Below are 22,845 nucleotides of genomic sequence, written 5' to 3' on the forward strand. Positions count from 1 at the left end.
GCAATAGTTTCTAACATACACAGGCAAAGTCATTCCTATCACATGTGAATAAAGATAATTGTAATGCTTCTATCATATGGCACAATCTTGAAGGATAGCATTATAAATCATACACAATTCAGTTGTGTGATCCACAACCAAAACTATCAATGTTTTTCAAACAATATTCATGTTCTACTCCAATTCCTGTTAAATTGTTTTAGTTTCCACTGGGCTTTAAAACTTTATTCTAAACTTGCTCACTAATAATACTCTCACAGGAATTTCCAAACATTGTAATTTTGTTTAAAAAAAAAAGCTCTAAAGAATTTATAAATGGAAGCCACAGTAATCAAGCTTTGCCTGATGTTTAAGTTTATCTCTACCATCGCCGGCATAAAATATTAGCTCAGCAAACATTTATGGAGAAGTAGCCCACAGCAGTGTCTCAATGCCTTTGCTCAATTAGATCTGTAAATTGCAAGCTCCCTTGGCATATACATTTGCCCCATTCAGAAAACAATTAACACTGTCTAGTAAGTATTTGGCCTTTTGTAGGATAACTTGTCCTTACTGGAGGCAAGATCAACTTTTCACAATATACCAAGTCCCTGGAAACCACAGTTAATGCTAATTTAGTCAATCTTTTCCTTCAGGAGACCTTGGTTAAAAGCAATTACATCGCAAACAGGCTAAATATTACTGCAAAGAATCCACCTGCTGCCGATTCTTCCCATATATTTACATATTATTACCTGTGAGGAAAGCATGTTAGTTCTTTCCAATCAGCCTCACTGCAGAGCCATAAATCCTAATTTTTACATTATGTGTCAGTGAAATTCCGCTGATTAGAAATTCAAACCAAGGAATTAAAATTCAAATAAAATCAACTTGATTTATTCATGGTTTTAATACTATAAGGCAGAAATGTTGGAAGTTATGAACTACTTGAACACTCCTTAAGCAGTTTAGGTTAAATATGTGTGGGTTCAATAGACATTTTCAACATTTACTGTGCAAAATTTCAACAGCTAGCAATGTCATTTAAAGGTTGTATTCATTGACATTAAAACTGGAATTTAGTTCTGTAAGTTCCAGTTAGCATTCTTGCCTTCTCATTTATATTTGATCAATGTGATGAAAGGTGCATAATTTATGTAGATTAATACATTTTTTTAAAGAGATTGGATTTCAAGCTACTGGCAAAGAAGTGATGGTCCATTTTTGTGCAGGGGTGTAAACATTAACTGGGTCAGTCTTTTCAGAATTATGATCTTAAACCAGTAAGTGCTTCCTGGAGTGTTAACGGAAGTCTTTTTTTATGTTATTGGGGTTTGTGATTGGAGTGAAGACAACAAGGCATTAGCTTAGCAGAATCTAGGCTGAGGAGTTTTTGGGGGGCAGTTTGAAGGATCATATAAAGAGGAGTTGCTGAGAATGACTATCTAGCATTTAGAATTAGAAAAAGGGAAAACTGAAATTGAAATGTCACAGCTGGAGTTAACTCAGATATAATTTGTAATAAAAAGACGTGAGCTAGAAGAAAAAGGGAGTGAAAGCAAGGACAAAGAAAAACAAAGAAAAATGGAAAGTGAGGAGAGAGAGATAAACAGAAACTAATGGAAAAGGAGATGGAAGTAAAAACTCCAAATAAATAAGGAATTAGACAATATGAGGTTATTGACTTGCTCGCCGAGCTGGCTCATTTTTATTCTGACGTTTCGTCACCATGCTAGGTGACATCATCAGTGAGGGTCCGATGAAGCGATGTTGTTCTACTCCACTTGGAATTTATACTGTCCGGTCCGTTATGGTGATTTGTGTCATTTCCGGTTCTGTTCTGTATGGGTTTGTATATGGGGTCCAATTCTATATGTTTGTTGATTGCATTACGGTTTGAGAATTTTGTCTCCAGGAATTCCCGTGCGTGTCTATGTTTGGCTTGGGCTACTATGGTTACCTTGTCCCAGTTAAACTGATGGCCTTCATTGTCTGAGTGTACTGATATTAGGAAAGTTCGTCGTGCCGTTTTGCTGCTGACTGATGTTCATGTATTCTGATGGCTAGTTTCCTTCCTGTCTGTCCGATGTAATGTTTGTGGCAGTCATTGCATGGTATTTTGTAAACTACATTGGTTCTGCATGTTATGAGTATGGGGTCTTTAATCCTTGTGAGTGTTTGTCGTAGAGTGGCTGTGGGCTTATGTGCTAACATGATTCCACAGGAGTCTCGTTGCCAGTTCTGATATGTTCTTGATGTAGGACAGTGTGGCCAGTGTGTTAGGGCATAATGTGTCCCCTTGGTGTTGTCTGTTTAGTAGGCACCTGCGGATGAAGTTGCAGGGTTATCCGTTCGTAGCGAAGATTTTGTATAGATGCTCTTCCTGTTTCCTGTGTAGTTCTGGCCTGCTGCAGTGAGTGATGACCTGTTTAAATAGTGTCCTAACACAGCTTTGTTTATGGACGTTGGGGTGGTTGCTGTGGAAATTGAGAATTTGGTCAGTGTGGGTTGTTTTCCTGTACACTGAGGTTTGGAACTCCCTGTTGGTCATATGTTCAACTCTGACTTCCAGAAATGGAAGCTGATTGTTGTTTTCTTCGTCTCATGAATTTAATCCTGGCAAATACGTTGTTGATAAGTTGGTGTGTCTCTTCTAGTTTGGTGCATTTAATGATGACAAATGTGTCTTCCATGTACAATCCCCCTCAGACCCATTGTCTCCCTACCGGGCACACCTTTACACAAACTGGCCAAGGACCTACAACAGAGGCTGAAACACCTAGTCGACGGATCACTCCATTCCGTCCACTCAACCCAAGATTTCCTCAATACCCTCAAGAGCATAAAAATCAGCAACAATGAGATTATGGTCTCCTTTAACGTCACAGCATTATTCACGTCAACTGACCTCCCACTAGCCAAAGAAACACTGGCCACATTACTAAAGGAAGCAGGAATACAGACCAGCAATTCCATCAGCAATGGCAACATATTTAAACTGCTAGACCTGTGCCTCACCACACACTTCATCTTTAATGGTCAAGTATACAAACAGATCAATGGCACACGCATGGGGTCACCAATCTCAGCACGCATCGCAGCAGTAGTCATGCAAAGACTAGAACACATTACCCTCCCCCTCATTCAACCTAAACTGTGGATCTGGTATGTGAATGACACATTTGTTGTTATTACATGCAACAAACTAGGAGAGACCCATCACCTTATCAACAACGTAGTTGCCAGGATTAAATTCATGAGAGAAGAAGAAAACAACAACAATCAGCTTCCTTTTCTGGACATCAAGTTTGAACATATGACCAACAGGGAGTTTCAAACCTCGGTGTACAGGAAAGCAACCCACACTGACCAAATCCTCAACCACCCCAACGTCCACAAACAAAGCTGTGTTAGGACACTATTTAAACAGGTCACCACTCACTGCAACAGACCAGAACTACGCAGGAAATGGGAAGAGCACCTGTACAAAATCTTTGCTGTGAACGGATAACCCTGCAACTTCATCCGCAGGTGCCTACTAAACAGACAACACCATGAGGACACAGTACTCCCTAACACACTGGCCACACTGCCTTACATCAACATCATATCAGAACTGACAATGAGACTCCTACGGCCACTAGGAATCATGGTAGCATACAAGCCCACAGCCACTCTACGACAAACACTCACAAGGATTAAAGATCCCATACTCATAACATGCAGAACCAATGTAGTTTACAAAATACCATGCAATGACTGCCACAAATGTTATATCAGACAGACAGGAAGGAAACTAGCCATCAGAATACATGAACATCAGCTAGCAGCAAAACGACACGAACTTTCCTAATATCAGTACACTTGGACAATGAAGGCCATCTTAACTGGGACAAGGTAACCATAGTAGCCCAAGCCGAACATAGACACGCAGGGGAATTCCTAGAGGCATGGTTCTCAAATAATAATGCAATCAACAAACATACAGAATTGGACCCCAAATACAAACTCATTCAGAACAGAGCTGGGAATGACACTACTCACTGTAACATACCAGACAATACAAATTCCAAGCAGAGTAGAATAACGTTGTTTCATCGGAGGCCTCATTGATGATGCTACCTAGCATGGTAACAAAACGTCTGAATGAAAACAAGCCAACTTGGCGAGTAAGTCAACAACCTCACCCACAACCCGAGCTACAAATTTACGCAAAAACCTTAAAAATTAGACAATATGATTTGGCTTTAGAAAAGCTTAGAGTGAAGAAGGAAAGAAGATATAGTAACTCACAGGATGATTCTGGTTTCAGTGAGGGATTTGATTTGAATAAAAATGACTAATTATTGTCCAAATTCACTGAGGATGGAGTCAAAAGATATTTCACCTCAAATGAGAAAGTAGCTAGACAGATGAAGTGATGAAAAGATGTTTGGATTTTAACATTGCAAAATGCTCTGACTGTGTCTACCAGTCTGTCATAAGAACAATCTGCAGTTTATGAAACAGTTAAAAAGACACACTTTTCATTTAAAGTGTAAGATTTCAAACCTAATAACATCTGTAGCATTTGCAAATGAAAAAGAAATGCTGCGTGATGAGTGTTTTTTAAACACTAAGGCCAGAGAAAAAAAATTGAGAACGTAAGAGCAAGTATGATTTTGGAAGAAGTCAGAAATGGCTTTTCTGCAAACCTAAAAAAACTTATTTATACGAACATCAAGTATCAAAAATCAGAGAAGCAGCACTTCTAGCAGCTATCTACGACATATTGCACAGACAGTTACATGTGGGGAAATGGTCATGTGGGAATCCAAAAAGAAATTGGAAAATTGGAAAACCTCCAGATGGGAGATGAACTGATTTTGGGGAACAAACAGAAGGACACCAATGTAAGACAGGAGAAAGGCTAGAACCAAAAATGATATAAAGAAAAGAACATTCGTCCACTGTAATAAAACTGAACAAACCAAAGCTAATTACTGAAAGATGAATAGGGGACCAGTTGCCAGAGTAAGAATGTTGAAAGAATCCTCCAAAAAGGTGGCATCAGAAAAGGAAATAGGTATCAAAATTGCAGCAATAGTCCACAGAGAACATGTTTCCTGAGAACATGCTAAAAAAAAGGGGAAATGACTCCAGTCATGACAAAATATTTTTGAATATTTTATCTCAAAAAAGGAAGGTATTTCCCCATGCTTCAGATCAAAGAGTTGAACCAATAAGATACTGAGAGACACTGAAGCAAATCAGTCACTGATTGCTGGCTAATAATATTATTTGTTTTCCAGGGGAGTTGATGAAGGAGGAAATATTAATTGGAAGTATACATGGAGGTTAAAAACCAATGCCGTTATACAGAGTTGGATTAAAGAGTGATTTCGTAAATGGAGAGATTGTAGTGGGAGTAGTGAAGAGGGAATTGAATTTATCTTGAGAAATGACCTGGATGGTTCAGAACTCACTGACCTCACTGAAGATGGAGGCTATGGGCCAAAAGCTAACAAAATGGGATTTATGTACTCAGATCTCTGGTAAAAGGTGAAGACACCATGAGTGGAATGGTCGATTCTGAGTCTGTCCTGACAGACTCAATCCAGAGAAATTAGCCTAAGTGAGGGAAGAGTTTAAGCTGTTGATGGACAATGACATTTTTCAACTGATTCATAGTGGCTGGAGCTCACCGATTGTGATCATGCTGGAACTGGACGTGTCGTAACAAGTTTGTATTGATTATTGCAAAGTCAAGTTCGGTCAAAAGTGGTCTCACAGTGTATTCCAAGATTGGGAGACTGCATTGAAAGAATTGGACATTGTTGAGCAAAAGCGCGAAAGAAGTATCAGTTTTTGTATCTCTAGATGAACTTTATCAATACAAAGTCGTGCCATTTGGAATGGAAAATGCACCAGCAGTGTTCCAATGATTAACCATTAAAGCCATAGAAGGATTATGTTACTGCATGGTTCACATGGTTGTTTTCAACCAAACCTGGCAAAAATATTTATACTGCTTGGCTCGACTGCTTGATCAGCCACACAGAGCCAATGTGGATATAAATATATACAAAAGAAATTTTGTCAAAGGAGAAGTGGCTTATTTGGGCTACACAATGGGGCAAGGCCAACTACACCTACAGAAATGAAAATAAAGGACTATTTTGGATTTTCCCATGTGTAGGTCCCGATGCAAAATTTTGTGATATTTTGATGACTGAATTTTATTGGAAGTTTACACTGAATTTCAGCACCTTCATGGCTCCTTTAATGAATCTGTTAGAGAAAGACATAAAATTCAGAAGATATAAGGCTGTCAGAGAGGCTTTGACAACTTGGAAGTAACGCACCATATTAGCAGTGCCAAATAATGATAAGTCATTTAAACTGGCTGTCGAAGCCATTGATAATGGTGTGGTGCCATTTCACTATAAGATGGTGAGATGTGATTGAATGGCCTGTCAATTATTTTTTCAAAGAAACTGATTACATGTCAACAGAAATATTTGATAGTGGAAAAGGAGCCACTGAGTCTTCATTGGATCAACAATTGAACTATGCACCAACAATAATGTGGTAGAAATGGTTGTTTGTGAATCACAATCCCTTGAATTATTTTGGGACAAAACTTTCTGGGTTTTTGGTGGAGCTTCATTTTTCTTTGGGAGGTCATGTAATGAAATGTGTGATTTATATATATTAATAATATTTTTTAAGCAGATTGGATTTCAATCTAGTGGCATATGGGTGTTGGTCTATTATTTTGGAGGAATGTAAAAATGAGCTATGTCAGTTTTTCCACAACAATGATCTTAAAGCAGTATGTGCCACCTGGAATATTAGTGGAAGTTTGCTTGCACTATCGGGGTTTACGATCAGAGAGAGAGAAAACATTAAACCATTGGTTCAGCAGAAACTAGGATTATAAGGATTGTAATGAGGTCAGCTAGCTGGACCTCATAGAATATGATTGCCCTGATTGGGACTGTTAATCTGGTCCAATCAGGGAACCACGGCTGACATATAAAAAGGGTGAGTGCCAGAGATACTGATACTGTAGTACCAGACTGACTCTGAATGAGGCAGTACTAATGTCAAGGACTGTTCATGTGTAAATAAAGGGTGAGTTGGTGATGGGATACCAGCCTCCATGGAGTTCTTTCAAGGATGTGTAGGTCTTTAAAGGCCATTTGAAGGAGACCTGACTGCAGTCAGAAGCATGTATGGCATCTCTCAGAAAAAGAGATTGTTTAGTGCAGTTAAAGAACTGGGTTTCCCCAATGAAAGAATGTAATATGTGAAAATTCCAGATGAGGAGTGTTTGATAGAAAACTGAGAAATGTGAAGGTCTTGGTAGTGTGAGTCAAAGAAAAAGACTTACCAACTCACATGGCTGGAATTGAGAAGAAATAGTTAATTCAACCCTACAGATTAGATGGGGAAGGGACATTGTTTTGGTTTTCAATAACTAAAACGATTGTGTTGATGAGATGATGAGCTTTTGTTTTGCCATGTGTTTCGAAGTATTTCAAACTGTGTTATATGTCTCCATTTGTTTTATTTTACATTTATTTCCTTTGTTTAATAAACTTCTGTTTTATTGTTAAAAGCAAATCCACAGCCTTGTGTGTTTGTGTTTCAGTGAAAGACAACCATTTTAGGAAAAAAAAACAAAATACAATCTATGAAAGTAGAATTCGTTCTGGGATCTGACTTATCCTATCAGTAATAACAATTGGAATCAACACCAATTTGATATGATATCATATGCTTTTTAGGAATTATGGATAGCAACAATTAGTTTGCTCACTAAATGGTGCATATAAGATGAATTACAAGTATAAGCTTTAGAGATCACTACAAGGTAGATGGTCAAGAACAAAGGCACTGTTATCTGTACATAACTGAAAAATAAGGGAGAACATTTTGATGACTGATCACCATTTCCTTCATGACTAATATAAGTGATGGTCAAAGAGCATATTGAAAAGATCACCAAGTTTGAAAACTAAAAAGAAACGATTTATTTTTATATTGCACCTATATTTGAACTCAGGATTTCCAAAGTAAGTTACTGCCAATGAATTACTTTTGAAGTGTCATTGTGACACAGTTCAGAAAATGCAACAGCCAATTTCCACAGAGCATAGCCAATAAGCATAGTTAAGAAAAAATAGCTATATTAAATAAGGACAAATGTTCAGCGGGAAATTGAGAGAATTACCCGATGGTACTTTGAATAGTGTGGCTGGGATATTTTCCATACATTCGAGGGATCAGATGAAGGCTAGGCTTAATGTGTCACATGAAGAACAGCATTTCTGACAGTGTGGCACTCTTTCAGAACTACAACATCTGCCTAAGTTATACACTAGAGCCTCTGGAGTATTGCTCAAATACATTATCGTCCAAATGAGAAATGAATCTGTTCTCACTTAGCTAAGACTGACATCTTGTAGTGAAAAATATACAAATCAGGGTGTAGTGATAACAAAATTGAATTTATTACTTCATAATTAAGCTTCTGTTCATTCTAAATTATATTTTATAGGATTCTTAACATTTATGTTTCTGTAGAATAAAATTTATTTTGCTGTCATGCTGTAAATTTTGTGCTATAAACGCAGTATAGGTTCTGACTGAGGAAAAACTGCAGTGTAAATTGTACACATTGCAACCCATCAAAATTCCTAAAATGAACAGGATAAAGCTGGCAGATGTAAAAAGAAAACTATACAAATAAAGATGAGTACCACACAAAGACCCATTGTATATTCATTAAGCTGTGTATTACACGCTCAAGTTCCTGGGCTACTTATGAAAAAGACTGAAAGAACTGCAGATGCTGGACATCAGAAACAAAAACAAAAGCAAAAACAGAAATTGCTGGAAACACTCAGCAGGTTTGGCAGCATTTGTGGAGAGAAGACAGAGTTAATGTTTTGGGTCCAATGACCCTTCTTCGGTTCTGCCAGACCTCCTGAGTTTTTCCAGCAATTTTGGTTTTTGCTTTTGTTCCTAGGCTACTTATGTCTGTCTACACATGATCTCATCAAGCTTTAAAGGTTCTTGGCTAGGCTCCAAGGCTGCTGGATGGAGTGTCTTACTGTAGTCAGATAGTTCGTTATGTAGGAAGAGTCAAATACACAAAACAGCATGTCTGATTGCAAATAACCTTCCTGTCAAACATTTGTGTCTGAAACTGATGACAGTCCAGGAAAAGATTGAGAATGTTCCAACTGAAGGAAACTAATTGCCAGAAAAGGAATTAAAGGTTTTAAAGAAGTCTCAGAAAATGTATACAAATGATTAACAACGCTGCCAGCATTCAATATTTTTATCTAGGAATACTTTCAACTCTTCAAAAAAGACTGCTAACATTTGAGTCTTTGAATGTTTTCTGATTTTTGCTACATTTTGGACTGATTGCAGCAAATTAAAAATTTCCTGCTGTTCTTTGATCAGAACTGGAGAGGGTTGACGAGGGCAGAGCCATTGATGTTGGGGGTATACGAACTGTAAAACAGCACATGGGATTAAAGGGACAAATGCAGTATGAACATAATCATAAAATTGACTAAGGAACAGAAAACATAAAGTAAAATCATTTCTCCAGACCGGAGTAAAACATACAGTGTTGTTCTGCAGTGGGGGTGGCAATATGATTTCTGATTTTTTAAGACTTAGCATTGGGCATACAAGATGGAATTTCAAAGGTTACATATGCCTCAAAATTTAGAAGATCTGGTAATCAATAAGTAAGATAGCAGTGGACTTTAGGAGGATTGGTCCAATGGGCAGACTCATTACAGGGTGAAATTTAAGACAGAGAAGTGTGTGGTGGCTTATTTTGGTAGGAGAAATGAAAGCAGGCATTTAAACTAAATGGTGCAATTTTATAGGTGGTGCAGGTGCAATGAAAGCTGGGGTGAACATATACAAATCTTTGAAGATGGCAGGACAATTTGGAAAGATTTCTAAAAAATAGGATTTGCAACTTCAGTCATAGAGGAATAGTGTAAAAAACAGGAATATGATGTTAAATTGGTTAGAGCTCAGTTGGAATTCTGCATTCATCTCTGGGCATTACATGTCAGGTTGACAGTAAGACCTGAGAAAGTACACAAAATCATAGAATCACATTAGTATTATGGCACGGAAGGAGGCTGATCAGTCCATCTGGCCTGCACCGATTTGTTAAATCAACATCATTAGCTGGTGCCAATCTCCTGCTTTATCCAAATAAATATAAGCTCTCTTGAATGCCTCAATCGAACCTGCCTCCACCACAGTTCCAGGCAGTTGATACCCAACTCTAAGTACTCGCTGAGTGAAAAAAATCTTCCTCACTTCATCTTTGCTTCTTTTGCAGATCACTTTAAATCTATGTCCTCTTGTTCTTATTACTTTTTACAAGAGGGAACACTTTCTCCCTACCAATCTACCCGGCCTTCTCATGATTTTGAAAACCTCTATCAGATCTTCTTCTTCTCTCTGAGGAGAATAAATCCCCACATCTTCAAGCTACCATCATCTTTGAAGTTGATCATCCTTGGAACCATTTTTGAAAACCACTTCTGTAATCTCTCCAATGCATCCACATGCCTCCTATATGTGGAGATCAGAACTGTATACAATACTCCAGCTGAGATCAAACAAATGTCTAATACACCTTCAACATCACCTCCTTGCTTTTGTACTGTCTGCCCCTATTAATAAAGCCAAAGATACTGTATGCTTTATTAACAGATCTCTCCATGTGTTCTCCCCAGGTCCCTCTGCATACTCCTCACCTTAGAATGGTAGTCGCTATATGTAAGGGACTAATAGAATGTCATCAGTAATGAACAACTTACGTGGATAGATTGGAGAAACAGGTATCATTCTTCTTAGAACAGAGAGGTTAAGATGAGATTCGATAGATGAGTTCAAAATTATAGATAGTTTTGTATGAAGAATTCAGAAAAACTGCTTCTTGTGGTGGAATAATCAGTAACCATTTGGCAAACAAAACAGAGATGACATGAAAAAAAACTGTTTTTACACAGTGTGTTGTGATTTGGAATGCTCTATCCCAGAGAAATAAAAAAGTTAAAAAGAAAGTAATACCAGCCTCACACTAACCCAGTGCTACTTTTAACTGAACCTGCATCACTGTAATTTTTTTTTAATTTATTCATTTGTCGCTGGCTGGCCAGCATTTCTTACTCATCCCTAGTTGCCCTTGAGAAGGTGATGGTGAGATGCCTTTTTGAACTGCTGCAGTCCTCCTGCTGTGGGTTGACCCACAATGCTATTAGGGAGGGAATTCCAGGATTTTGACCCAGCGACAGTGAAGGAACGGCGATATATTTCTAAGTCAGGATGGTGAGTGACTTGGAGGGGAACTTGGAGATGGTGGTGTTCCCATATATCTGTTGCCCTTCTCCTTCTAGATGGAAGTGGTTGTGTGTTTGGAAGTGCTCTCTGAGGATCTTTGGTGAATTTCTGCAGCGCATCTTGTAGATAGTACACACTGCTGCTACTGAGCGTCAGTGGTGGAGGGAGTTGATGCTTGTAGATGTAGTGCCAATCAAGCAGGTTGCTTTGTCCTGGATGATGTCAAGCTTCTTGAGTGCTGTTGGGGCTGCAGTTATCCAGGCAAGTGGGGAGTATTCCATCACACTCCTGACTTGTGCCTCGTAGATGGTGGACAGGTTTTGGGGAGTCAGGAGGTGAGTTACTCGCCGCAGTATTCCCAGCTTCTGGCCTGCTCTTGTAGTCATTGTGTTTGTGTGGTGAGTCCAATTGAGTTTCTGATCAATGGTAACCCCCAGGATGTTGATAGTGGGGGATTCAGTGATGGTAACATGATTGAATGTCAAGGGACAGTGGATAGATTGTCTCTTATTGGTGATGGTCATAGCCTGGCATTTGTGTGGCATGAATGTCACTTGCCACTTGTCAGCCCAAGCCTGGATAATGTCCAGATCTTGTTGCATGTGAACATGGACTGCTTCAGTATCTGAGGAGTCACGAATGGTGCTGAACATTATGCAATCATCAGTGAACATCCCCACTTCTGACCTTATGATGGAGGGAAGGTCATTGATGAAGCAGCTGAAGATGGTTGGGCCTAGGACAATACCCTGAGGAACTCCTGCAGAGACGTCCTGGAGCTGAGATGATTGACCTCCCACAACCATGACCATCTCCCTATGTGTCAGGTATGACTCCAACAACTGGAGAGTTTGCCCCTGATACCCATTGATTCCAGCTTTGCCAGGGCTCCTTGATGCCACACTCGGTCGAATGCAGCCTTGATATCAAGAGCTGTCACTCTCACCTCACCTCTGGAATTCAGCTCTTTTGACCATGTTAGAACCAAGGCTGTAATGAGATCAGGAGCTGAGTGGCCCTGGCGAAACCCAAACTGGGCGTCACTGAGCAGGTTATTTCTGAGCAGGTACTTCTTGATAGCACTGTTGATGACACTGTCCATCACTTTACCGATGATCGAAAGGAGACTGATGGGGTGGTAATTGGCCGGGTTGGATTTGTCCTGCTTTTTGTGTACAGGACATACTTGGGCAATTTTCCACATTGCTGGGTAGATGCCAGTGTTGTAACTGTACTGGAACAGCTTGGCTAGGGGAGCGGCAAGTTCTGGAGCACAAGTCTTCAGTGCTATTGCTGGAATGTTGTCAGGGCCCGTAGCCTTTGCAGTATCCAGTGTCTCCAACCATTTCTTGATATCACATGGAGTGAATCGAATTGGCTGAAGACTGGTATCTGTAATGCTGGGGACCACTGGAGGAGGCCGAAACGGATCATCCACTCTGCAATTCTGGCTGAAGATTGCTGCAAATGCTTCAGCCTTATCTTTTGCACTGATGTGCTGGGCTCTTCCATCATTGAGGATGGGGATATTTGTGGAGCCTCCTCCTCCAGTGAGTTGTTGTCCACCACCATTCACAACTGGATGTGGCAGGACTGCAGAGCTTATATTTAACTGCTATCAGCTAACTAGGAAAATTATGGTCAGGTAAGGGCCGTCCACTGATGATTGCACAATATTCTACTCCATTTCTAATTCATCCGATAACGAAGCAATTCATGACTGCATGGAACAAGACTTGGCCAATGCTCAGGCTTGGGTGATGAGTGGTAAACAGCATTTTAAGTGCAGTTAATTGCCATCTCAAATAGGAGAGAATCTAACCAGGTTTCCTTCATCTTCTCAACAATGGCCACCTTCAATTCTCCTACCAATGATATCCTGCTTGCTGTAATTTTCCACAAACACAGCTTTAGTAGCTGTGGCTGGCTGGGGCAGAAAGAAGTTTCGGTTTTCTGTTAATGACTGACTTCCTGACTCTTTGAAGTCACTACACCATTCATAAAACACGACTCAGGTGTGTAGTGGAATAATCTCCACTCAGCTAGCTGATTGCAGCTACAACAACAATCAAGAAACTCATCCAAAATTAAACAGTTCATTTGATCAACACCCAATCCACCCACAACAACATCCATTACTTTATTGTAGCCACAGTGTCCACTGTTTGCAATGCTGGTGCTCAGGAAGCCTTCTTTGGCAGCATTTCCTAAACTCATACGTTCCACCATCTGGAAGAACAAAGGCAGCAAGTACATAGGAACACTTTCACTTACAATTCACACACCATCCTGACTTGGAAATTTATCACCATTCCCTAATGGAATAAAATCCTGGAACTACCTGCTGAACTGCATTGTGAGAATACCTTGACCACGCAGACTGCAAAGGTTCGAGAAGAAATCTCATCAGCACTTTCTCAAGGACTGCTAAAAATGGGAAATGAATACTGGCCATGGCAATGATGCCCACATCCAAACAATTATTAAGAAAACAGGAAAATGCCAGCATTAGATAAGGGAATAATTTCTATTCTGATTGAAAACCCATTTCAAAAGAATATAACTGGACTCAATACCTTGTGCCAACTGTGCTTTAATAAAGTAAGGTGAATAGTTAAAGACAGTGTCACCAATATTGTGTGATTAACTGTGGGTAGCTTCAAAGTCCAATTTATAATCTGTACAAGATGCCATGACTGGAGTAAAAATCAACAGGGAGAAATGCAGGGCGGTGGAAACACTCACAGATAGCAGCACGTAGTACTAAATGTGCTCAGTTATAATACTCAGGTTTCTGCATTAAGTGTCAAGCAGAGAATGGGAATAGACAGAAGTGTGTTTCCAGGTTAAATGTGCCTTGTGGCTGATTTGCAAACCAGCAGTGTTGGCAGGAAACAGTTAAAAACTAAGCCGTTGTTGCAATCCCAAGTTAGCTAAAGGAGAAAAAAATGTTTTAAAAGAGAAAGGTGAGTACATTAATTTATGGATTAAATTATGTCTAATTAATAAGCAGAAATATGACTTACCCTTCAATTACTAATAGAGATAACCTGCAGTTAGAATTTTTAAGTTCAGCAATTATATCAAATAACCAGATAAAGCACACTGATCCCAAGGCAACAGAAAATGAAAAGTCCCAGTTCGCTGCTCTGTCTTTTTATCACATATTCCAAATGCTGAGATTGAGATAAATACAAAACTCTCTATCTGACTCCCATAGAAATATATCACAATTCTGTGTGTATTGTATTCATTAAATGCTTCTCAGCTCACTTCAAACAATTTTAACCTACAATTTCCTTTGTAGGCTACACACATCCTAACTTTTTTTTTGCCCAAAATGTTAGCCTGGGTCTTTGGATTACTAATCTAGTGACAGAACCACTGTCCTAATATCCCCCTGGGAATCAAGGCAGCTTTGGGAATCTGTGGTTGGTTGGGAACATTAAAATGATAATCTATCTCCAGAGATGGTCACAGAGATTCCCATCAAAGGAAGGATCATGCATGGATCATGTGGAGATAAGGGAAGAGGAAATTGGAAGCAAAGTCACTGAAATTTTTGAGTTCTGGATGAGTTAAGGGGTTTGAATTGCTCTAATCATCAATGTTGAGGAAAATGAAATGAGCGAGGGAGACTGAGGAGGATTGGAATAAAGAATGTTCTATCTATCTCATAAAAAAAGGTTGACATAGATAGAAACCATGCAGGTACCCATAACAACACCTTCAGAAGTGAGGCGGGGGAGGTGAATGAGAAGTTGGTCAGAGTCAGAACAAGTTCCATCAGGTAGAGGAGATACTGGTAGTTGGGGATTAGATGGACCTTAATTCAAGAAGGAGGTGGAGAGCTCTGAAATGATCCTGTTGGGGGACAAGTTGTAGGGGAATGGTACATTCAAGATTGGACTGTGAGAGCAATGTAGGACATTAGAAGAGTCACAAAGATGGATGGGAAGATACTGTACAAGAGGAGGAAAAAAAATAGAGTTGAAATAGGAAGAAATAAGTTTCATGAGACAGGAAGGGGTTGATACAATGGGTTGAACTGGGGCAGTCTTGTTTATGTTTTACTCCTTTCTCCTCCTCCAATCTGCTGAATCTGTACAGTGTCTGTTCCCGTCTCTTCAGGGCACAGACCACGCCCAGGACAATCACCATGTTACCAAGGCCCTGATGTTCACCAGGTAAAACCTTGAGCAGACCTTGGTCCCCTCATATATGAGGCTGGAGATGTATTTGATGCTGCTCCACCAGGGCATATGCTGGATGGCTGGCTTGTTGATGTCCTGGATACTATCCCTCAGCACCTTGCAGTGCCATTTGGCTCTGCCGTTGCCCCTGCTGGTTGAGAACGTATAAATGTGAAGCCTCTGTGCCTTTCTATCCGTGTACCACCCATCCACCGAAACCCCCATCTGCAGTGCAAGAAATATTGAACGCTTCACAAATTTGCATATCATCCTTGTGCAGGGCCATGCTAATCCTCTCTGTATCTTTTTTAATTTAGTATATGTACTGTTGGAGCGATTGGAAAGGAGGTAGAAGTGGACTGTTCGGTATGTGATGAATTATAAGTCTGGAAGCGATGGGGGGAGGGCCTAGAACCACCCTCTTTAACTTTTGCATTATAAAATCTTGTGTTAGTTTATCTCTCCTGCCCTCTACCCCATCACAAATCTTCCTCTTTCTTCTTTCTTCCCCAATCCCCTTCTACTGGATTAAAAACTCTTAAAACTTCTATTTTGTTTTCTATTCTGGGGTAAGGTTATCAACGTGTAACATTAACTCTTTCCACTGATGTTGCCTGACCTGCTGAGTTTTTATTTTTATTTCAGATTTTCAGCATCTACAGTATGTTTCTTTTATATTCATTGTAATGAGTCCTGCCTTTTTTAGTGCTGTTATGATGCGGAGTTTTTTTTAAAAAATTATCACTGTTCTGACTATGTGAGGCTGTTTTTCCCTCCCAGTCTGTGACTAACCTGAAGCTATTGAATAGGAGAACTGCAGAGACTCATGAAAACCACCAGTAAATTAATCACCACATTTTGAGATTGCACATTGAGAAAGGAACATTTTAACAAAAATTTTCTTATCTCAAGAAGATATAATTAAGCATATAAATACCTATTGTTTGTTTCTGCTACCATTATTTATCTGTTTGCAATAAATCTGAGTAGTAGTTTTAAAAAGTAAGCTATATCCTCCTCGAACGATTATTATTCCGTCTACTGAAGTCCAGGAAATCGTGAGGACATGCAATACATTCAGGAGCAGAGCACTGGAAGTTCCTTAATTGGCCTGTGCTCACTATATATTTCCCTAGATGCTGGCAAAGTAAACACATGAACTGTGTTGTTGGAGTGAGTGCTCACTTTTGGGAGTGGTCTATGATGCTGAACCAGAGGAAATTATCCAGTGTAAAATTCGCAGAATGTACTGAGATTAAAAGTGATTTGATAAATTGACAAAGTGACTTGATAAACTGACAAATGAACACAGATAATTCGTAGCATGCTTAACGTGATGACCCTTGCTACTTCTGGTCACTGGCATCTCATATAATAGCTGCAATTTCTACTACAGCTCCTAAGGACTACAGAGCAGTGGATAGTGGAGTGGGACTAACTGAGTTGCTTTGCCAAGAGCAGGCAAAGATGATGGGCCAAGTGGCCTGCAGTGTTGTAACAATTCAAAGATTTTACTTTGCAAGTTTTTTCCGTAGAATTCTTAGAATCCCTACAGCGTGAAAACAGGCCATTCAGTCCAACAAGTCCACACTAACTCTCCAAAGAGCATCCCAACCAGACCAATCCCCTTAACCTCTCCCTGTAACCCCACATTTCCCATGGCTAATGCACCCAACCTACACATCCCTAAACACTATGGGCGCTTTAATGTGGCCAATCCACCTAATTTGCACCTTTATTGCCAGAACACACTCAAATACAAACAAATTTATAGAATTTACTTCTAAGATTTGCAAAAATAAACTAATTTTTTTTACATAAAGTCCATAACTTGTCTGAGCATGTTACCTCATGCCTGCAATGAGCAGATTGTGCACATTGTACTCACAATATGGAAAATGTTTGTTATGCATCACATCCATCAAAATTGTTGTGGTTCATGTTCCAAGTAAATAATTTTGTCAGAGTCATCAGCTCATTACACAAATACAGTGCTAGATAGATTTCAACAAATGAGACGCAGCACACTGCAATGTCCTGTCAGAATATACACATCTCATAATACCAAGGTAGACTGCATTTGCACTTTTCTCTGACGTGACTTATTGAATTAAACATCAAAATCAACAATAAAAATGTTTCAGTAAGGAAATCTCTAGCCCACATGAAACAAACAACAACAATAATATTTACAATCCATTTGCTCCACCTAGCAATTAACTAAATAGTATGCTGATCCACTTAGACAATCCCTATAACTCTCATATATCATTTTACAGAAGAAGTAAATATAAAGAACAATCTGGAAATATATTATATACAGAGTCAATTTAAATTCCCAGGGCAGATATGAAGGATGCACAGTTCCTTGTGTCTTTCGTTGAGATGGGACTTTTGTTCTGAAGATTTGGATGAGATTTTGCGCTGCCCACCATGGTGACAAGACCGGCCAGTGAGTGAAATCAATCAAATAAACCTTCAGCCATGAGGTCCTCCCCCTTTAGGTGACAGGATGAGCATGTCAGCAACAGGTTATAAAAAGTCAGCTGCATGCAGCTTCATTTCGTTACTTCCCCAGAATTTGAATTAATTTTGTCTTCCCAATTAACTTCTACCCAATTGAGAAACTTGACATTTCAGAAACCCCAAAGCAAAAGGCAAATGTTTATTTGGCAAGCTGCACTTTTTCTGCCACTTTGGCACAAGAACTTGCCGCTTTGTCCTTACAGCATTATGGCTCTAAAGGTTGCTTGCAGTCACTTGTGGCTGTCGCTTCTCCAAGGACAGGTGACCCACTTCCAAGAAATCTTAGGCAGCTCGTCTCCCTGGGCCATCTTCAAGCCCAACTAGCACAGAGCATTTAACAGGCAGCTTACGGATGAGTGGCAGACTTTAGTTAATATTGCATTAGTAGCATGGAACTGTGAAAGCAGTGAGGAGGAGAAAAGAAAATTACGCCGTGCTCCAGTAAGTCCAGAATCTGGACGTGTGCTCCTGTTGGGCAGTGGGAGTGGAGCTGGGAAGAAGCTCCACTTAGCCCGTGGGTTAAGCCCCAGTGTGTACGGGCATTGTCGGTCCAATATGCCGGAGGGTCTGTCCATGGCATTGGTCATACTGCATCCGAGGGAATGGTCAGAGATGGAGGAATTTTTATATGGTAGGTGGGTAATTGGAACCTTGGGGTGGGGACCTTGTAATCTTAGTTGGTTGCGGAGTGGGGGAACAGTATGATCTAGGAAAATCAGGGTGCAAATGACTTTGAATAAGGGAGGTGTATGGCTCAGCAGAAGCAGTGGGACTTTAATGTCCAGGGATTCCCGGGGAAGGACGTCAATGATGATAATAATTGACAGTGGAGCAATAAAAAGTGGATTGAGGGTCACAAGAGTAATAGAGATGGTGAACCAGTGAGAGGATGGTACAAAACTGTGGGGAGAAATAGAGAGTCAGATGGTGGGCTTGGAACTTGAATGGCCTTACAAAGTAGCTGAATCTCTCCACTCTGAAAGGGTATTAAACTTACTCTGTCCAAGTAGAAATGACTGCAGCTAAATTAGGAGGAGTTTTTAGTTGGGGGTGGAGTTATATCTTGCACATTTTAGGCAGCTGACAGGACGTGCGATTAATCAACAGTCCTTTGGATGGACAACCAGATGCAGCTGCATTCAACTCACACACACTGCCAACTTTCAACAGTCCTCCCAGAATCACATTCCAAAGAGATCCCTTGAAGTTACAGATCTAAAGTAATTTTCTCCTGATTGTTACTCCATGTTCTATGAGGATGCAGTAAGCAATGCAGCAAAGGAACTGAAAGCAATATAGAAGCAACCCCATTGCCACAATCCAACCACCACAAGCCTGGCATGTTCTGCCATCCTGAATGGATGGTATTGCCACATGGCTACACTGTCATTCTTCTGGTCATCTTAGTCCTCAGATGAAACCAGAGGCTTCAACTGCTCCAATGGCAACAAGAAGAGCAAGAGGTCCATCTGCAGCAGCAGGAACAAGAGCAGCACAAGCCAGCACCAGCTACTAACCAACAGAAGCACCATAGTCTGCACAAGGTGGCCCATGTATGCGGCAAGTGATGGCCCAAAGCCATATCTATTGGGTTTTATGCAGTTATCTCCATATGACAGATTATCAGCATCAACAACACCTCAGATTATGCCAGGAAGCTGTTACCTACAGAAGCAGTCAAAATGATCAGAGGCCTGGACAAAATCCAGCCTTGGGCTAATATGTGGCAAGTAAAAAACTAGCTGTACATGTGGCAGGCAGTAACCATCTCCAAATGGAGAATCTCACTATTGCTCCGCATTGCTGAATGGCATGACCATCACTGAAGCCCCACAATCAACATCCTGGAGGTTATCATTGACCAGAAACTAAAATGGACTAGTTATGTAACTACTGTGGATGTAAGTACATATCAGAGGCTAGGAATACTGCAGTCAGTAATCATCTCCTGACTCCCCAAAGTCTGTCTACCACTTAGAAGGCACAAGTAAACAGTGTGATGGACTACTCTCCACTTGCCACAGCTCCAACAACACTCAAGAATTTTGACACCATCCAGGACAAAGCAGCCCACTTGATTGGCACCAAATTCACAAAGATTCACTTATTTCGTTGCCGTGTTCCATTTACAAGATGCACTACAGAAATTCACCAAGGCTGCTTAGATGGCACTTTCCATATATATCATCGTTCCTTCACTGTCATTGGGGCAAGATTCTGGAACTCCCTCCCTAATGGCATTTTGCATCTACATAAAGCACATGGATGACAGAGGTTCAAGAAGGCAGTTCACCATCTCCTTCCCAAATGCAACTAGGTCTGGGCAATAAATGCTGGTCAAGCCAGCAATGTGCATACCCCGAGAGCAGGTAAGAGGCTAGGAATACTGCAGTGAGTAACTCACCTCCTGATTCCCCAAAACCTGTCCATCACCACGAAGGCACAAATCAGGACTGTGATGGAATAATCCCCACTTGCCTGGATGGGTGTGGCTCCACTCAAGAAGCTTCACAACTTCCAGGACAAAACAGCCCACTTAATTGGTACCACATCCACAAACATCCATTCCCTCTAACACAGACGCTCAGTAGCAATAGTTTCTACTGTTTACAAGAGGTACTGCAGATATTCATCAAAGTTCTTCAGACAGCATCTTCCAAGCCCACGACACTTACACCTCAAAGGACCAGGGCAGTAGATACATAGGAACACGACCACATTCAAGTTCCTCTCCAAGCCACTCACCATCCTGACTCAGTAATATATCGCCGTTCCTTCACTGTCACTGGGTCAAAATCCTGGAACGCTCTCTGTCACAGCATTGTGGGTCAACCTACAGTATGTGGACTGCAGCGGTACAAGAAGGCAGCTCAGCACCACCTTCTCAAGGGCAACTAGGGACATGCAATAAATGCTGGCCAGCTGGCAATGCCCGCATCCCACAAATGAATGAAAAAAGCTTCAAACCCAGATGATTGTACGACAACTCTCACCATGTGTTTCCCTTCACCAACTGCGAAATGGAAAATCCAGCTTTTGGCTTTAAACATAATTTAGCGATCACTCATGATTGCACGGAGGGTAAAGGGCAAGGTAATATAGTGTTCAAAGTCAGGGCTATTTTCAATTATGACATGAAGACATATTTCATTCCTAATTTTAATGCTACATATTATGATCTTATTCTTTTTCAACATTTATAAGAAGAATTGGCTAATGCAATTATGCCATTTTGCCATCCCATTGCAGCAACTCCACTGGCTGGGAAGTCTCTACAGCTGAATGCATGCAGAAGCTTTCATTATAAATGTAGACAAGGCTTTCTAATGGAAAAAGTTGGCAACAAGTCAATGCAAATGTCGAATTTTAGTGTAGTTTAGAATCATGCCACAGATGTATTTTGAAATACCTGAAATCAAAGGGCTTACCCACTGTTGAAAGGGTTTTCACCAGGGATCACATGTGTGCTATCCTTGCTGATGAGGAATTTGACTCTGTCGTAGAAGGATTGAAGATTTTGTTGTAAAGTTGGCACCTGTGTTTGCTGAATAACATCAAGAGGATCAGGTGATCCGAGACACAGCGGATTATCGTGGCATAAAGGCTGAAGGCAGCAGTCAGGGTCCATGCAATCTATTAAGCCATCTGGGACAGAAAGAACCAAGATATCTTTAACAAATTAATTAATTTTTTTTAAAAAAAGACTTGGGCTTTTTAATAGTGGAAGGCAAAAAACTATTTTTTCTAATTCACTGGCAGAGGGTTTATTTCTCCCAATTAAATGTCGGACAACAACCTATCCATGTATGTATTCTGATCCACGCTTTAAATGTCTCAAGGAGACCTCCACTACCAAATAATGTACAAAGAATAAACTTTTGGAATATGACATTCGGAGTTGTTAGAGCAGGGGATAAATTCCAGTTTCTGCGAACATTTCACTTTACCAACCATAATCTTGACCACCCCAAGTTCAAACAGATTGCAGAATGTACATTCACGCTAATGGGAATACAAACCGAAAACTGGAAACAGAAAATGTTCTGGGGCTGTCTGCTAATGCAAAATGTAAGTGGAGGAAGTGGAAGATAAAACAGGGGAGTGCAGACAGTGTAATGATTAAAGCATACACATTTCAAATTACAGAAATGGAAAATGAAGTTGGAAAAATTTATATGGTGACTTCGGTGTTGCAAAAGAATCAAGACTGAAGAGCAACTCCTGCCAATCATGGATATTGAGGGTCTATATAATTGGGTTACTGGGACATACTAACTGCTGATACCAATTAATGCTCCCACTTTTTGAAACTGCATTTAATTAACCTCAGAGAATTTTTTTATGCTCCATGTCAGAAGGACAGAATACCCATCAAATGTTGTGTATGAAACTTGACTGAAAGGCATGATGACAAATTATCAAAAACCCTTTGGCGAAGATGTACTTCATAACAAAAGCTCTGATGTTACATATAGATTTTTCTCAAAGTATCAGGGCTAACTTAATGCAGTTGAGTGAAAACTCAAAACTGCTCCTGGCATACCCAATAAAAAAAAATGTTTATCTCTGTAGGAAAGAGATTCCATGTCACAGTCTGCCATGTTGACAAAATCCAAATAAGAAATGTATGCAAAATTTCTGAGGAGTGAAAAACGTTCATGTATTGGCCAAGTGGGGTCTGGTTAGGGGTTAAACTTTGCAGTTGCAGTCACATAAATATTCACAATAATAAATCAATACGTTCATGATTATTTCAACAGGAACTACTTGTTGA

General features: G+C 40.1%; 1 protein-coding gene and 1 pseudogene across 1 annotated transcript in view; both read right to left on the bottom strand.

The window, feature by feature from the left end:
• Window positions 1-22,845, bottom strand: part of tenm4 (teneurin transmembrane protein 4) — a 302,149-nt gene that overhangs the window by 85,159 nt on the left and 194,145 nt on the right. Inside the window, exon 14 of the mRNA XM_048598311.1 lies at window positions 21,500-21,716. Coding sequence (XP_048454268.1) covers window positions 21,500-21,716 — 217 coding nt within the window. The remainder of the gene's footprint in view (window positions 1-21,499; window positions 21,717-22,845) is intronic.
• Window positions 15,781-15,880, bottom strand: LOC125483417 (annotated as a pseudogene).

Source organism: Rhincodon typus, chromosome 6, assembly GCF_021869965.1.
Source record: "Rhincodon typus isolate 14 chromosome 6, sRhiTyp1.1, whole genome shotgun sequence".
Taxonomy (NCBI): domain Eukaryota; kingdom Metazoa; phylum Chordata; class Chondrichthyes; order Orectolobiformes; family Rhincodontidae; genus Rhincodon; species Rhincodon typus.